General features: G+C 39.0%; 1 protein-coding gene across 6 annotated transcripts in view; it reads left to right on the plus strand.

The window, feature by feature from the left end:
- LOC105564618 (atlastin) overlaps nucleotides 1–16,828 on the plus strand; it is a 23,269-nt gene extending 6,441 nt beyond the window's left edge. Inside the window, exons 1-10 of one of the 6 annotated variants that reach the window (XR_001009140.1) lie at nucleotides 8,443–8,882; nucleotides 9,364–9,444; nucleotides 12,579–12,838; nucleotides 13,021–13,800; nucleotides 13,920–14,141; nucleotides 14,369–14,583; nucleotides 14,662–14,728; nucleotides 14,847–14,876; nucleotides 15,165–15,522; nucleotides 15,817–15,897. Coding sequence is in view for 3 of the 6 variants with exons in the window: in XM_012017127.1 (XP_011872517.1) it covers nucleotides 8,675–8,882; nucleotides 9,364–9,444; nucleotides 12,579–12,838; nucleotides 13,021–13,800; nucleotides 13,920–14,141; nucleotides 14,369–14,583; nucleotides 14,662–14,728; nucleotides 14,847–14,876; nucleotides 15,492–15,516; nucleotides 15,809–15,951 (2,031 nt within the window). In the remaining 3 variants the exon portion in view is untranslated. Of the gene's footprint in view, nucleotides 1–8,442; nucleotides 8,883–9,363; nucleotides 9,445–12,578; nucleotides 12,839–13,020; nucleotides 13,801–13,919; nucleotides 14,142–14,368; nucleotides 14,584–14,661; nucleotides 14,729–14,846; nucleotides 14,877–15,164; nucleotides 15,523–15,782 lie in introns of those variants that run through there. The other 5 variants (XM_012017127.1, XR_001009142.1, XR_001009141.1 and 2 more) reach the window with 5 other exon arrangements.
- Nucleotides 16,829–17,324: the final 496 nt, after the last annotated feature.

Consider the following 17,324-nt stretch of genomic DNA (forward strand, 5'->3'; position numbering starts at 1 on the left):
TCTCTCTCTCTCTCTCTCTCTCTCTCTCTCTCTCTCTCTCTCTCTCTCTCTCTCTCTCTCTCTCTCTCTCTCTCTCTCTCTCTCTCTCTCCCCCCCCCTTTTCTCTTTTTCTCTCTTTCTCTCGAATCGGTGTGTCGCTTTAATCCGGCGACGAACCACGCGTCCGTCTCTCGTTGCGAAATTAGCGAACGCATTTTTTCGCATCGATGCAGAGAAATCCGATGCACTCGCTCTCTCTCGCTCGCTCGTCCCGCCGGCGATACCTCTCTCGCAGCAGGAAGTCGTAATATTGTTCCGCATTAAATGAAATCCGCGCGACAATATGTTGAATGGGGGAAAAAATGCGCCGGCACGCTCAAAGCGACGCTCTAATAACACGCGCGCGAGCGAGCACGGGCTGTTTCCGGAATTGGAAATGAGAGTCGCGTATCGGCGAGTACGGCCTATTCAGCCCCGACGTGGCGCGTGTTTTATTGAATAGCATCGATAGCTCTGCCCGCGCGGCCGTGTATGCACGTCCGATGGAAACGAGCCCGGGGTCCTGCCACCCCGTCCTCCGCGCTTTCCCGATAGTTTACGACGTTCCGTAGCGTCGCCGGGCCGGGAACAACGCCTCAACGATAAATTTCTGAGCCGGCCGCGATAAATTAGACGGAAGTCCGGCGTTACGAGCCCGCGCCGGAGAGAACCCGAGACAATTCACCGGGTTAATTGAAGCTGATGCCTGCGGTACTTCGCCGTCCACCTGCGGGACGCGTCACCTTTCTCTTCCCGTGGCCCCGCGATGTAGGCGCCGTTCTTTCTCGACGGATCTCCGAGCGAGACGTAACCGGGACTGCGATCGGACTCGGACGAGGGAAAAGTTCCCGTATCTCGATTCTACTATCCGCGACTTTCGAACACGCGATCATGTCCGATAATGATTTCTTCTCTCCTCGATGACTCGCGCTTCCTCCTTGGAGTTTCTCCCGCGTCCGCTCGAAACTGCGTGTTGCTCTTCGGCCGGTAACGCTGCGCATTTCCACGCCGTTGATTACCAATTATTCTTTTCCGGTGCGATGTTGTCTAATTGGGAAAACTTTTTGTTAGACGGGATCTAGTAGTCAATCCTCTAGTTGGCTTGAATTGAAGAATCGTCTACGCGAATCGGATACAATTCTCTCGGTCTACGAGGGAGTACACCTTAGCGAACTTGTCGTTGAAGATGGTTAAAACTGTTCACCGAAACGTTCGAAACTTGTAATCGAGAATCTTACTTGAATAGTTACCAACGTCAGTGTTTTCTTGACCATACACTTGGCACTTTTAATGATACAGAAAATTTATTGCCAAAAATATTACCTCAGCCAGGGTTTGAACCTGGACCTCCCTACACTCTAGGCGGGGCGTCTCACCAATTCGACCACCGAGGCATGTAATTGAATAGTTATATTGACACGTGCTAATAACCGCGTTTCACTCGTAGCTTAAATCCTTTGTATTTTTAGTTAGGAAAAACTGATAAGGCGTAAGGCTGCGCGTGCCTCGGGCACGCGGGGAAAGAGTCCAATTTTGAAAATAATGCGGGTACAATTGCGTATGCCGCGTCAATTTGCATACTTGTCGAAGCCGTAATAACTCGTATCTGTGATACAAAGTGAAGTTGTACAAAGGATGTCAATTGGCTGATGAGAGGCGATCGGAGCCGGCGCGCGCGCGCGAGAATGCTCGTTCTCGGCGCGTCAATATACGCGCGCATACATACTTAACATGTAAACTGCATATCTCCGCCCGAGTCGGATTCATCGAGTGCTCTCGCGTTTGTGCACTTCGCTAATTAGACTTGCATTATTTACTCGGATGAATCGGAAACCAATCGGTCGTGCGCCATTAATCGCGAGCCATAGCGATACTATGGCGAAAACTATGGTCTCCGGGATGGTCCTTCGACGTTTTTTTCGACATTTCAAAGCTTCAACAGGGCTGGCGCGCCCGTGCGGTCTATGAACACCTTTGTATCCTCCCGCGACGACGTTTTGTATTCAAAGTTTCGAATGGCGACGCGCGACGTCGAGATCGTAAACTAGAAGGAAGTTGGACCATGCAAAGCTTATTCTACGATGAACGCAAGACGGCTAAGCCACAACGTAAGAAGTCGACCAATGACAGTCGATCATTCTTCTCATATTTGACTGTGATTGATCGATTTCGAAGCGTTGCGGCTTAGCGTCTTGCGTTTTGCGTCCATTGTAAAATAAGCTTAAAGCCTCCTCTACAATGCGAGTCTCAGAGTCGTAGTCGTAAGAATAATTGATTATGATTGATCAATTCTTGTGTCCGACCAATCACAGTCGATAATTTGTACGATTACGACTCTGAGACTCACATTGTGGACCCCGCATTAAGCTGGATGAAATATGAGAAGAATAATCGACTGTCATTGGCCGATTTCTTGCGGCTTGCGACTTGCTGCGTCTATAGATGCAGCCTAATGCCCATATCACACTAGAGACTCGCGGCTGCGATTGCTATTACATCGGTGATTACGATTGGCTATTTCTTCAATTTTGAATGGCTGCTTAGCCAATCGCAATCGCATATGTAATCGCAATCGCAGTCGCGAGTCGCTGGTCTGATGCGGACATAACGCGTTTATAGACCCGACCGACGCCGCAGCCTCGGTGCTCTGAAACGCGTACAGCATTTTTCAAGTACAGTCGTATCTCTGTCGTTTTCTCTCATAATTTGCACGAGTTGCAGTCGAGTTAGTCGGAGTTCGCGGTAAAAACGAGCGCAAGTGCAATTGCGTATGGCACGATTAGGCGCGTTTCTTTTATTTTTTTTATAGCGTGGCACAGGGGAGACGTATACGCGCCAACTTGTCCCGGTAACTTTGTCAAGTGTGTGGCCTTTAAGAGAGAGAGAGAAGTTCAGGGATATTGATTTCTGTTGTACAAGCTGCACCGTGCATAAACGGTGCGAGTCAATTAGCTGGAAATTGCGATAAAACCTGTCGTTGTGTTACAATAGACCAATGTACCTTCCATAATTAAACTTGGATCGATATATAAATCGCGGCTTTGTTTTCCTGTAAAATCGTTAAAAGAACCGATTCTTTTATTCTATACATTGCACCAAGATGAACGAGCCAACGCTGACAGATCGTACCGTCGTAGATTGTTTTAATTATTCAAAAGTGAGGACAAGTGTCCATAGGCACATGACCATAGCTCCATTTTTCGCATTCGATTTTGATCACAAAGCAGATACCAAACGAAAGGTCTCGTCAAGCTGATTACAGATATGTCAGTATCGGGCTCCAAAGGTTCCATTCCATTCCATTCCAAACGAATGGTTGGTCTATCCAGACGGCTTCATCGCTTACGTCCTGGAAATTTTTGGAGCCCGATATCTCTGGAACGTTACATAGGTACACTCTGAGACTGACATATCTGCGATTATCTTGACGAGACTTTCGTTTGGTACCTATTTTGTGACCAAAATCGAAAAAATTGGGGTCGATCTTGTTCTCACTCTTCCCTATCAATTGTTAAAAATTCACCGGCTCGCGCAAAATCGCGAGCGGGAATTTCGGGCCGTTGCAGAGCTCATAACCGAACTGCATACGGTGTTGCATAAACTTCGGGAGTCGTGGTTACGCTCGGCGTATACAGGGATGGAAATATAAATAATCTTCGTACCGGATAACATCGCGAGAATAACGATAACCGAGATGTCTGAAGGAGCCACAATAATCCTAACTCACATTCGTGTACGCGAGGGGCGATTTCTTATTTCTCTCTTGCTCTCGCTCTCTCGTTCACCGATCCCGTTCGCATTCCGGCTTTCCTCCTCGCAATAAACCCTCATTTGTCATAAAACATTTGCCTCCGCACGGTGTAAATGCTCCAGTGGGGGGAATGTACCTTCGTAAAATAAATATCTTGGGTAAGCACGTCGTAATTCCACGTGTAACGCCCATCGCGATCGTTAACTTGGCGCTTTATTGCCCGTGCAAATCTGGTACCAATTTAAAAGCCTCATTGGTAAAATCGTGGTGACAACCGCCGACTTTGATTACGTTCGCTCACCAATGTCAGCTTGTAAATCGGCAGTGCGGTTTAACAATCGCACGAAGTAGGATTATAACGCGCAAGTACTCTCGAAAGCAGGAGAAATTTTATTAACGTGCAGAGCTTGAACTTCTCGAAAAGAAGTGGATTCGTCTAAACACCCATACGAGCTTAATCTTTTTAAACGTATTATAATTCAGAGAAACGATATTTCGGTGTCAAAATTCTAAAAATTACTTTACCGTACATTTATAAAAATAATTGTCTCAAATTATCCCAAGATATAGCGCAAATTTTTATTTTATCCTATTTCTTTACACGAAGAAATAAGTAATGTCCTATATAAGGTTGTTGCATATAAAATGGCCGTTTTTTAAATGAAACTTTCATCAATTGCTTTCAAATACCGAGTAACTGTTGAATACTGGACGCCTATTTGTTCCTCAATATCTCTAACAGTTTGACGTTCATCGGATTCCACCAAAACCCTTAACTCGTCAGGGTGACCACGAGGCTCATTCTCAAGACATACATCTCCTGAACAAAATTTTTCAAACAAACGTCTAGTTGTTCGTTCACTAGTTGTGCTTTCTCCAAATGCCGTTTCTGCTTGCTTCTGCTACATTAAGTTCAAGTTTAAACTCGTAAAAAAAAACATTACCCGTATTTGGCTCTTATCCATTATTTCAAGTTGGCTGGTCACAAAAACGTTGACGATAATCAATAAAAAAATTAATTATGGGTTTTGAAGATCAGGGTTGTGACTTTAATTTGACATATAATAACTGTCTCGTTCTGTTCGTTTTTACATATTAAAACGTCACCCATGTTACCAATCTGCGAAAACGGCCATTTCATGTGCAACAACTAATACCACTGAATATATTATATTTGTGATATAAAATATTTGTGTAAAGTAATATCATATTTATACGTAATTTTAATAGAAAGTATATCTTGAAGTCATTGGTAGGGACTCTTGGGCTTGGATAATTTCTACTTATAACATTTATGAGGCACTACTTAAAAGTTTTCGCGACGACGCGGTGCCAATATTTGCGACATATGGCGCGCGATCTTCTTCCCAGTTGGCGTTTGCAAATGCGAGAGTACGAAATTACTCGGTGTCGTCCGTGTCTAAATTAAACCTCGTTACTTCTTCTACAGTCCGCGCAAGGATACTCAGCCGCGTACGTCACACATCGTCACGAATTCATGCAAAAAGCGACAGATAAAACGATCCAAAGTTCAAGAAAGTCCAAGGTGCATGAATGATATTCAAAAAATGACATTTAACTGACGCGCTTTGTTTTTATGTTGCGTCACTGATTAATGTTTTCCATTCTCATTTAGAAATCTATTAATTATTCCAATTATTCTCCGCTAGAGAGTTTTTCAACATTATTTTAATTCTAAGAAACCTTATCGGGCAAATTATAAACCGATTAACAAACTTGTGGAGGACAATGTTGACACATAAAAAAACTTACTTTGAACATTATTTTATAACAGTTTTTTTAATCGTTCGTGGCAGTTGTATATCGTTGCATAATTTACTTTTACACCTCGTTATAAATTCTTCGTAAAACGTTACAATTAGAAACGATGTATGATATACAGGTCGTTTTGCACACAGATCATGGAATATTGCCAAAGCTCATTCCCATTTAGATGACACGAACGACAGATTGATTGAGACGTTGAAAATTATCCCTAATTATGAAAATTTTTATGTATTGGTTATCAACTATTATTTTTCATATCTACTTCAACCTGGTTCCGATATTTAATAGGATACGTTATAACAAAATGTTGCTCAAGGTAGGTTGTCGATTGAGTATGACGTTAGCAACTGCTTCTTTGTAATCGGTCTCAATAATAATTTTATTGCCGCTAGCAGCGTTCAATTAAGTTTTTACGCTGCGCGTGGAAGTTTTTAAATTTTGCGTTTGCTCGTTTCGCCAACGTTAATGCGCAATTTTTATCAAATATTCCTTACGTTCTTACTTGTACAGAGAATTTATTATCTTTATTTTCATCAGCAATATTATTTAATAATACAGGGTACATAAAACGCGCACTATCTTTATATTGTACAAAATGCAGAAGGTCAAATGGCTTCAGGATATGATGACAGAATTCACCTTTTTCGTTAATTTTTTTGGTAGATATAATCGTACACAAATATCATGTTACGTCACGTTTATTCTTTCACAATTATCAGTGTCAAACAACATGACAACATCAAACTTTAAAAACCAAACGTTACACGTCCTTTAGTTAAATGTAACGTCTGATAATCGTCATTTTACCCCCTTTTTTTTACTCACTAATCTCACTCGTTCTCTCTGAGATCACCAATCGTGTTTAAATCCACTCGTTCGTATCCATGTGCCGAGCGAGGCTGAACTCAACGGCGTAGAGCAATATCTTAACGCGAAGACATTGATGACATCGTCAGTATTTTTCATGCCGACTCCTATCCCCCACTTCCAACATAAAAACTGGGCGAGTGTGTATTTCCATCGGCGTAGCCTGAAACTGCATCAGTGTGCTCATATCTTGGAAAGATTTTTTTTTATCGATTGCAGAAGTTTAATATTATATTGTATTTATTATTGTATTTGTATTGTATTTATTATAAATTAATATTATATTGTTTAATATTATATAATTTATTAACTTCAACTTACAGCCAAGAAGTGGACATGGTTTACAATGGGTTCTCAACTCATTCTTGCACACTTATTTCATTCCTCTCTATTTTCTTCTTCACATGTGACGAGTATTTCTAATTGCTTTATTTACTTAGTTTAGTTGTATTTGAAACCTAAATTTAACAATTCTAAACTTAACTCTATTCTATTATATATTAAATTTTCTTTAGCTCAAATTTTCTATTTGTACTTACACTTGTATGGATCTTTTATTTCTTATTTATACTTTATTAGTCTTGTGGCGAGTATATCGTCAAATCCAACGGCTATAACGCGCGAATAGACAAATCACAGATACACATACACGCGAGCACGTCTCTCGGTCGAGTCCCCTAAAACCTTAGATCGTTTCCTCGGCTCAAAGTCACCGCAGTTTAAATTTCGCCAGTACCTCTGTTTTCGCACAGCTGTCTTTGTTTTTCTCGTCGCGTCTCGCCTGTATGTGTATCTGTGATTTGTCTATTCGCGCGTTATAGCCGTTGGATTTGACGATATACTCGCCACAGTCTTATATTGATCTTATATTATTTACATTTCTTTTCCCTCTTTCTCCTTTCCTCTCTCTCCTTTTTCTCTCTTTAAACTTTGCAACCTGCTTTCTCTTTCCATCCATAGCTTCCTTGTAGGATTCCCTTTTACCGTATCTAATTCATCGCTCAATATCTTATTCCTTATTTCTTTATTGTTTTTTCCTAATTTCTTAAACCAGTGCGATGTCTACTACATTTCTCTATGCAATGCTCAAGGCTATCCCATCCCGTATTACAAAAGACATATAATATTGTTTAGTAGGATCCGTACATTTATTTGAAGTAATAAAAGGTAAACTGTAACAAAGTAAGGGTGCGCGATGTTGAAAGTAACTCTGTATTCTACGATTAGAGAACTTTTTTAGCAGTTTTTTTTTAAATAAAAAATATTAGAAACTTCAGTGTTTTTATTGACCTTTTCTGGCATTTTTAATAATACAGAAAATTTATTTCGATAAATATTACCTTAGCCAGGGTTTGAACCTGGACTTCCCTACTCTTTAGGTGGGCGTCTCACCAATTCGCACTGAGGCATGTGCATGTACATTTTGTATTATTAACAATGCCAGATATGGTCAACAAAAATACTGAACGTGTTAATTACTGCTGGCGACATGAAGAATATTCTTGTTAGTTAAAAAATATTAGAGTCTTTAACAATAGTAGATTGCAACTTTAAGCTGCAAAAGAAAGACCTTTTCATTTTGTCGTTGACTATAATAAAAGTATAAGTTGGATATAAATAATCGAAGGGGAAACCGCTGAGGGCATTGTGGTGTACAGATTTGTGGCATTACTAGGCATTTTTTGGGCATTAGGCCTTGGTGGAGCATTATAAAGATATAACAAGTTAAAGTAATGCCCACCGGGCATTAGTGGGCATTGGTGTACAAGATTTTGGTCAGCGGTTACCCCTTCATAAATACTCTACGAGGTATCTTTCGAACGTGTAACTCGAGGGCTCTCCAAGTAGACGCGAGGCTGTATGGTCTATTTAGTTTAGACTCCAGACACATGCGCCAACTCGAAGAAAAAGCTGTCGGCGCCCATGTACGTGCCATGTATGTGCCCCACTACGTTTTCTACGATTGTGTCGGTTGATTTCTGTCGGTGTGGCATCACCACACTCGTGGGATGCTGCCAACTCGCGAGGTTCGCTGTCACGCACGGCCTCAAGAGTGCCGACCACCAGCGGCCGGGATATTTCTAGTCGGGCTCTCCTCGCAGACTTAGTACCCGAGTATCGTGTGTGCACAGTGCATCGCGGCCGAGTGTTTTCCCCCCCCTCGGGATATATATTTAATTCCCGTTCGTTGCTCGATCTTGACGGGTCGGGTGTCGTGCCGATTGGGTGACGAATGTGAGAGCCGGTGATATGTCCGAGAGAAAAGTCGTAACGCCGAGACGGAAACGGCTCAACGACCCTTCTGGGTCAAGGCCGTTGGTAAGGTCGGATGTACCGAAGGAACCGGCGAGACCGCCGAGAACAAGGACGCAGACCGTATACGTGACGACGGCTCACAATTCCGATTTCGGAAATGGCGTGCAACGTGGCGTGTTTGTAGAAACTCAGCAGAAACCGAGTTAGTTTGTCAAATGACTTTTTGGAAACGCGATCGTTTTACCGATTGACTCGACACTTGCTCCTTGAGAAGTTACTTGGTTCAGTGTTCTACTTTTCTCCTCTCTTATTCTTGAAACAATTTCTTATGTAACCGTTAAGTTGTAGATGAATTTTTAAAAACTGGAAATAGTCTCATCAATCAATAATTTAATCAAAACGTTGAGTATTAAAATTTTCACGAAATTTTTGGGGAACGGTGATATCAAACTGGATTCACTTACACAATAGTTACGTTGATTTCTCTCTCTCTCTCTCTCCCATATTTATAAATTATTAAGAGACAGGATGAAAGATCGATGAAGGATCATTATAGATTTTAAAGAGACTTGATATTCGTCTGTCTTGAATTATTTGGAATAGTTTAAAGCAGATTTTACGCGAAGCGCGAACATTACGGTGGTGAAAACAGAGACCTAAACGTGTAAAAAATTTGCTTTCAGCCGAGAAGGCCCCGATGACGACCCTCGACGAGAACGTGAACCGTGTACCCCGACAACAGCACAAGGCAGCTGAAAACATGGGTGAGTTGCTTTTCTTAGTCGGCCAAAGTGTTTATTCGACCGCTCTCTTGGAGTCATTTGATTCGTTTCTCCGCCTCTTCTCGTTCGTAAATCGCGTCACTGCTCATAGCCGTTGCCGTGTCGCTGAAAGCCTCCTAAAAATGTAACGATTCCGTGCGAATTTCGAAGCGACGACCGACTTGGCGCGAATCCCACTTTTCTCAGATAAAATACTTTTCCTTTGTGTACGAAAGAAAACCAACAAAAGCGACTCGTCAGGCAGTCTCGCCGGATCAAATTTTTGCGACGACGTTCGCACGGCCAGCAGCTTTCTCGAGCATCGCCCGAGTTCTTCCTGCGAGTCTTGCGAGAGGTTTGCCCCGAGTTTACAACTTTTCCGGATCGTTCGCGGCAAAAGCCGCCTTGTTCTTTCGAATTCACGTGAGTCCTCGTAATATCTCGGTCGCATGTATCTCAGACGATTTCGAGAAAAGGATGCGATGTGAAAGTTTATTATTATATCACGGGAAGTCTGAAATTTTCTTGAAAACCGTAAAATGCTTCTTACGACGCATGAACGATCGATGTGACGCACACGTTTCTCCGTTAAATTTCGTCGTTTCTTCATATCCTCGTCTTGTAATTAAGATTCATTATTAATGACGATTCCGTTGAGTCTAAATAATGACGTGTTGTCTTTATATGAAATTTACGAAAAGTAAAATAAAATAAAAATAATCTCTCGATATCGTTGTGCTCGTAATACACGAGTGTGTTTCTTGCCTCAGTCTTTTCTTTAGTTAATCGAGTCTTGCGCGTTTGCTCTTTGTTCGCCGTTTCTAGACAAGAAATTCGTAGCCTTGTACGATAATGCAACGATTCGTACGATGTATCGCGAGATAAGGAAGTCTCGGAGATCGGGCGAGCGGTGTGTATAGTAAACTACGATGACGCGAAGATTCGTCGTGGAAGAGGAAGGGACTATAGAATTGTGTGCGGCACATTCGCCACACGAATATGACTAGCCGTTCGTCCGCAACACGTAATCGCAACACAAGCTGAAGGCTATCGGTGAAAAAAAGACGACGTTCCATCGCGTAATATTGTACCGGTCTTGATCTCAACGTTAATCATAATTAGAACCATCCTGTGTTCTTATTAAGAAGCATTCGTAATTGAAGATGAATAGCAACAGGTGCCACGTGCGCTTATTTCTTAACGTAAAATTTCCGATAATTTAAATATTCGAGATATTCTTGAACGATTTTGCCGGCTATAAATACAAGAATTATTGAGAGATATAATTCAAAGTGATAGATGATGTTATTTACATTGACGCGCGAGAAAATTTTATAAGAAATGTAAGAAGAATATGCATGTGATAATTGCTTAATATACGTACCTATTTATATAACATTTTCTAGTATTTATATAACTTGCTTGAAATCATTAAAATTATGCAAGACCATCAATAAAAACATAATAGTCATTGGATTATAAAACAAGTAGCATGAGCAAAAATTGAATATATGTCGCGCATAAATCGACTGCGATGTATCGCCTTTAGTATGACAAAGCATAGCATGCAATAGTCACAACGTCGACTGTCGCATGATACAACATTATGATTTAATGTATTGCTGAATTAAAGTTGTAAATGTCTTAGAAGAATAATTTACTCGATAAATAATTACATCTCTATATTAATAAGCCTTTATTTCAAACTTGGTCCTTGATGCCAGTAAAAATTTTATCATGTTTCAAAATAGAAAAGTACGACAAACAAAAGGATAATATCAATAGTACGTTTCCATCGATTTTGCGTGTTATCAAAACTATTGATTATTGTTGATTGCACTTTAGTTGCTCGCGATATCTCTCGATATCGCTAACAAAAGTGACGTAAAGATATGATGAAGTCAGTTTCTGTATACGCAACGCTTTAATAATAGAAAATCAAGAACCGTGAAATGTTCTTTTGCTTCTTAACGATGAACTATTATTCATTTCAATGCACGTATAAGAATCAGACTGTCAAGAGTAATAGCTGTAATCGGTGAAGAAAAGTAATTTGAGGTACACAAATAGCAATTTGAAACATAGTTTTTATGTACATTCTGATAAATATCCATCTCTTATTTGTAAGAAAAAATCGTAAGAGATTAAACATGATGAAGCTTTCTGTATACCAATTCTCCGATGTCTTTTTGCCGTGTAATTATATATTATCGATCATTTTCATGACGCGAATAACGGTCTAGCAGTTAGCTTATTACACTACACGGCAGTAATTTTGAAAACAAGCATTTCTTGTTTCGCTTCATCTATTTTGCTTGAAAGTCTGGTATTCCGTAGCATAACGGTACCCCTCGTGTCATTTCTTTGAGTGGAGAAACTCAACTTTTTCTGCGGTTATCAGAAAACATCGTCATGAAGATAATTCGATCACACTTGAATTCAGAAAGAACTGTAACATGTTAATATGAAAATTATCTAAACCTTTATTTTCCGACGACACTGTTTCGCCGCAATATAAATTATAATTAAGACTGCAGTTAATAACTTCTATCTCGGATAACTTCCAGATTATAAAAAGACGAAAGAGACTAACTGTGAATAAATGTATAAATTTTTCTATGCAATGTAACTGATAAAGTATGGAACAATATAGTCTTCCAGCGTTTGATCTTCAGTTACTATGTCGCTTGCATGATTGGTGATTTAAATTGCCAATTAATCTCACAACTGATCCAAGGCTCGTATCACAAGCCATTAGACGTAACCGGCAGCGGTTTTATTCTTGGACTACTTATTTTCGCGTGTGCAATAAATTATGTCGGGAACCTGCTTACGTACTCGATTGGTGATAAAAATCTACACATGACTGTGTATAATTTCCTCGTCCTATCCTTTCTCATATTCTTCTGGAATAATATCAAGAGAACTGATTTTGTAACTTAAAATAAGTAAAATTTATCTTCCAAATATTCCATTAATATTTAAGATAAAATAATGATATAGATTTTTTTCTTGATTCTTCCGATCAATCTTTTATTCAATCTTTTTTACTGTATAATATGTATTTCTATATTACTATTATTAATTATTGTCCAGTATTTGTAATAGAGATGTTTTAGCCTAGTTTTCTTTTGTAGATTATCTTGGAAAGATGGACCGGATAGAAAGGCTTTCGCCGATGGATGCAGAAATGCAAGACGCGGATGGTGGGCGGCCTGTGCAAGTGGTACTTGCCCATCCGGATCATACCTTCGAGTTAGATGAAGATGCACTGTCTGAAATCCTCTTACACGACGACGTGAAAGATAGAAGTGTGGTTGTGGTATCTGTTGCAGGTGCCTTCAGGAAAGGCAAAAGTTTCCTTCTTGACTTTTTTCTTCGTTACATGAACAACAAGGTAGGTGATATTCACAGATCCGATAATTTTTCTTACTTCGATCATCAAAGACTAAGTTAAAAAGAGAACACACGCAAATAATCCGATATTTATCAAGTATTATTTTATATTACGCCCGTCATCAATTGATACAAAACTCAATTATTGAATGACTATTATTAATTTTTCGCTGTAATCAACAGTACACGCTACACAACAATACCGAGTCCTGGTTAGGCGCTGAGGACGAGCCACTGAGTGGTTTTTCATGGAGGGGTGGCTCGGAGAGGGATACTACGGGAATCTTGATGTGGTCAAAGGTTTATCCCGCTACCCTGGCGAACGGTGAAGAGATCGCTGTGATTCTTATGGACACTCAAGGCGCTTTCGACAGTCAATCAACAGTGCGGGATTGCGCGACGGTGTTCGCATTGAGTACAATGCTGTCCTCGGTGCAGATATACAATCTGTCGCAAAATATTCAGGAGGATGATCTTCAGCACCTGCAGCTGTTTACCGAGTACGGCAGACTAGCGTTGGAGAGCTCCGACAGCACGCCCTTCCAAAGATTGCAATTCTTAATCAGAGACTGGGTTTATCCGTACGAGGCCGATTACGGCTCAAACGGCGGAAAGAAATTGCTCGACAAAAGACTAGAGATTTCCGACAGGCAGCATCCGGAATTGCAGAGCTTGCGAAAGCATATCAAGTCCTGCTTTTCGGACATATCATGTTTCCTCATGCCACATCCCGGTCTCGAGATCGCGATGAATCCGAAATTCGATGGTAGATTATCCGAGATCCAGACGGAGTTCAAAAAACAGTTAAAAGTGCTCATACCGATGATTCTGGCGCCAGAAAATCTGGTGACCAAGAAGATCAACGGCCAAGTCGTGAAAGCGAAAGATCTGTTGGAATATTTCAAGAGTTACATCAATCTTTACAAAGGAGATGAACTTCCCGAACCGAAAAGTATGCTTGTGGTACGTATAATTTTGCGGTTTCTATAATTTGCGGTTTTTATTTGCAAGTCGATCTTTTATTTCATTCAAGTGGAACAGGCAATCATCTCAACCGCAGTAATTGTGTTTTGCATTTACAGGCCACAGCGGAAGCTAACAACTTAACCGCTGTAGCAGAAGCCAAGGATTTGTACCTTCAGATGATGGAGACCGTGTGCGGTGGAACGAAGCCGTTTTTAGCAACCGCTCACTTAGAATCCGAGCATCAGCACTGTATGGATTCAGCCCTTCGTCAATTCCAAAACAAACGAAAGATGGGCGGAGAAGAATTCAGTCAAATATATATGGAAAAATTAATTAAGGTAACGATGCACATTTCATTCGTTGCTCAGTCCTCAGCATCTTGTTAGACGCATGGTGACCCCTCTGCACATACACATCTTTACATTAGATACAATTTAATGCCAATTCGATTTTTAGTCGGATTCTTTTTGTGCCACAATCACCAGTTGACTGCTAGTTTTTTCCAATTATTTGCTCATCTGTTTTTCTTAAATGTCCTTTTTATTATAAATTATTTTTGTTTCAGGACATGGATGATGCTTTTTCGCAATTTAAAGCGCACAATGAGAGCAAAAATATTTTTAAAGCAGCGCGAACGCCAGCCGTGTTTTTCGCAATTGCCGTCACTATGTACATTTTATCTGGAATATTTGGTCTTGTTGGTCTGTACACAATAGCGAATGTATGTAATCTTATTATGGGTATTGGCCTTCTCACGCTTGTCTTGTGGGCATATATAAGGTATGTTAAAATCTTGCGTTTTCTTACAATTTTCTCGTCATTTCATGATTAAGATCTCTGATCTTTTGTTCGATATAGGTATAGCGGAGAGTTCAGAGAAATTGGAACACAAATAGATGACTTAGCCAGTAAAATATGGGAAAATGTAAGTACAAGTATCTTCTTAGAAACTATCGAAAATTCTTTGTTTTCTCTATGTATCTGCTTTTGACTCTTATCGTATGAACATAACACCTTTCTGATAAAAATTATATTGTTCACAGTGTACTAATGAAAAACGATATTTGAGAAAGGTAGAGATTTTTTTACTCACTTAGTAGTTTTATAATTGTATAATATACTAGTTTTCTAATGTACTTGACTTGAAAATATAATTCATGAAAAAGAGAAGTTATATAATTAATGGCATAAAATATTGATTAAGCATTAAATTTGCACTCAAATCACATGAAAATTTCTGTGTCCTTATGTTGCATACAAGCAGCACTTGTCACGATATGTGTATATCTTGCATATTATTAACATAGTTTGTATGATGTTCACATAACAATTAATATGTAACATTTTTTTTATTGCAACAGGTCTGGCTATGCGCTCATCTTTGTTATAAATTAACGTATACTTTAAGATACCTAATCCTGTCCATTATTGTAATTGTATTTGCAATACCTATATGTCATTTTACTTATCGTGACCTTCGTAGACATGGTTATATCTGATCACACGCTTTTCTTCTTTTCTAATTTTAATCTTTAATTATCTTCAATTCCGAATTGCTTATCTCTTTGTTTGTTACACATTGGTGTTTTGCACATTTTTTTCTTACTAACCAGAACCATTTCATATAATGGAAGCATAACCATTAATATCATTCTCTTTTATTGTCCTTTTTTTATTCCTGTCATAAGCTGAGTGCTAACAGGAGCAAATATCGAAAAGGTATGACATTCGGCTATATATGACCAAATATTTGATAACTTTACATCAACACTGGTTATGCCTTACTTTCCAAACATTGCATCCGTATATACGCTTGATTAGAAAACTCTATTTTCCCCTTTATATAACTATATTAATACTTCTTCTATGTTGGCTTCAAGTGCCACGAAGTGAATGCATCTTGTAACTAAAAAGTAATTAAAATGTTCAAAATTGGAAACAACTGTACGATATATTAAAATTGTCATAAAACATTGCAGTACTGACGGAATGGATTTATTTGCTTTTGTTCAGTTCATGAAGCCACTCTACCAACAGTTTGTGGAGAAGTCCGTGTCTGTAGCAGTGGCGCAGGCTGCTGAAATGGCGGTAACTAATTCAACAATGAACGCCACTGTCACTGCCAATGGCAAGCCTAAATTATTATAATTCATTCCCATAATATCCTGATTGTTGAAACGAATCGAAATATTGCATCCTTATATGTTAATATTAATCGGCATAACTAAATTTTACAATACCATTAAATTTTGACATACCACCATTAATAGTTTTCTCTTTGTTTAAAACTGGATTAAACATTATGGCTTGGAAGTACTAATTTGAAAATGACTGTGACTGTATATACAATGTATTCTAATGATAAATCAGCGTTAGATTGATGGAAATTGTGATTACTAGTATTGCCTAGTATATCCGTGAAATGGATGTTATCAAAATAAAGTCTTGTACTGGTGAAAAATATTATCATTGTAGCTTGGCCTGAAAGTTTTATCACAGGGATGTTAATATATTTAAAGAGTTATTACAAATTATTAAAAGGTAGAAAAGTGCATTTGTGGAACTATTAAGAAACATTAGGAAAATAAGTCTTTACGTGACAGCTCTTTTTGTTCGTTTCCATTAGGCTATGTGAAGCTACGTCTATGAAGTTTTTCTGTTACATCCATTACATTTCAAGTGCATTTTGCAATTAATTTTTGTTTTAATAGAAAGGATATTGTTTTGCGTAGCTCACGTCTCATGATTATGTCCTTGTTATGTTACGTGTTATTTATACATATATGCTTGGAATAACTAGGTTTATTTCATTCGTGCCACAGAAAAACGCGTTACTTGAGTTGTACTGGACTACTGTTTAATAAAAGAAAGAATGTATATATTGCACGATGTTATTCACATTCTATATAGTTTGGAGAAAAAAGTGATAAAAATATGTAGAAACTTATTTAACTCTAACTCTGATATAGATATTCACACGCCATATTACTGTAGTGTACGATTTTATTAAATGCAATGTCTCGAAGTTGCCCGATTATATTGATCTACTTAAGAGTAACATAAGTCTTATTGCCAACACGCTATTAATAGTAATCAAATTTGTGTCGTAGATATATTGGACTCCATTTTCTATTGCTCATTGAATAAAACTGGCAGATATTACTACTTGAAATTGACGGAGTTTGTAATGTTACTGTTTGTCTAAAAGCGATGTACATGTATAAAAAGAATTAGCTGTTTTGTTTCTATGAATTTTGTTCAATGAGTAATTTTGGCCATTATAATTTGACGTGTGCGTATATTAAAACTCTACCAAGTCTTGCCAAGCGATTACTAATATATTTTACATTCGATCTATAACATACTTGATAGAGTAATGAATTTATTTTTACTTGCATAGAAATCGAATTTTTAAACAATTTATTAACATTGGACTTGCAAAGTTTTATCGACAGATAATTATTATAATTACTAAATATAAACATTGTTTTGAAAAATAAAAATAGCATATTATGTCAAAG

The sequence above is a fragment of the Vollenhovia emeryi genome, unplaced genomic scaffold (genome assembly GCF_000949405.1).
Source record: "Vollenhovia emeryi isolate VEMERY1.0 unplaced genomic scaffold, V.emery_V1.0 DF939161.1, whole genome shotgun sequence".
Lineage (NCBI taxonomy): Eukaryota > Metazoa > Arthropoda > Insecta > Hymenoptera > Formicidae > Vollenhovia > Vollenhovia emeryi.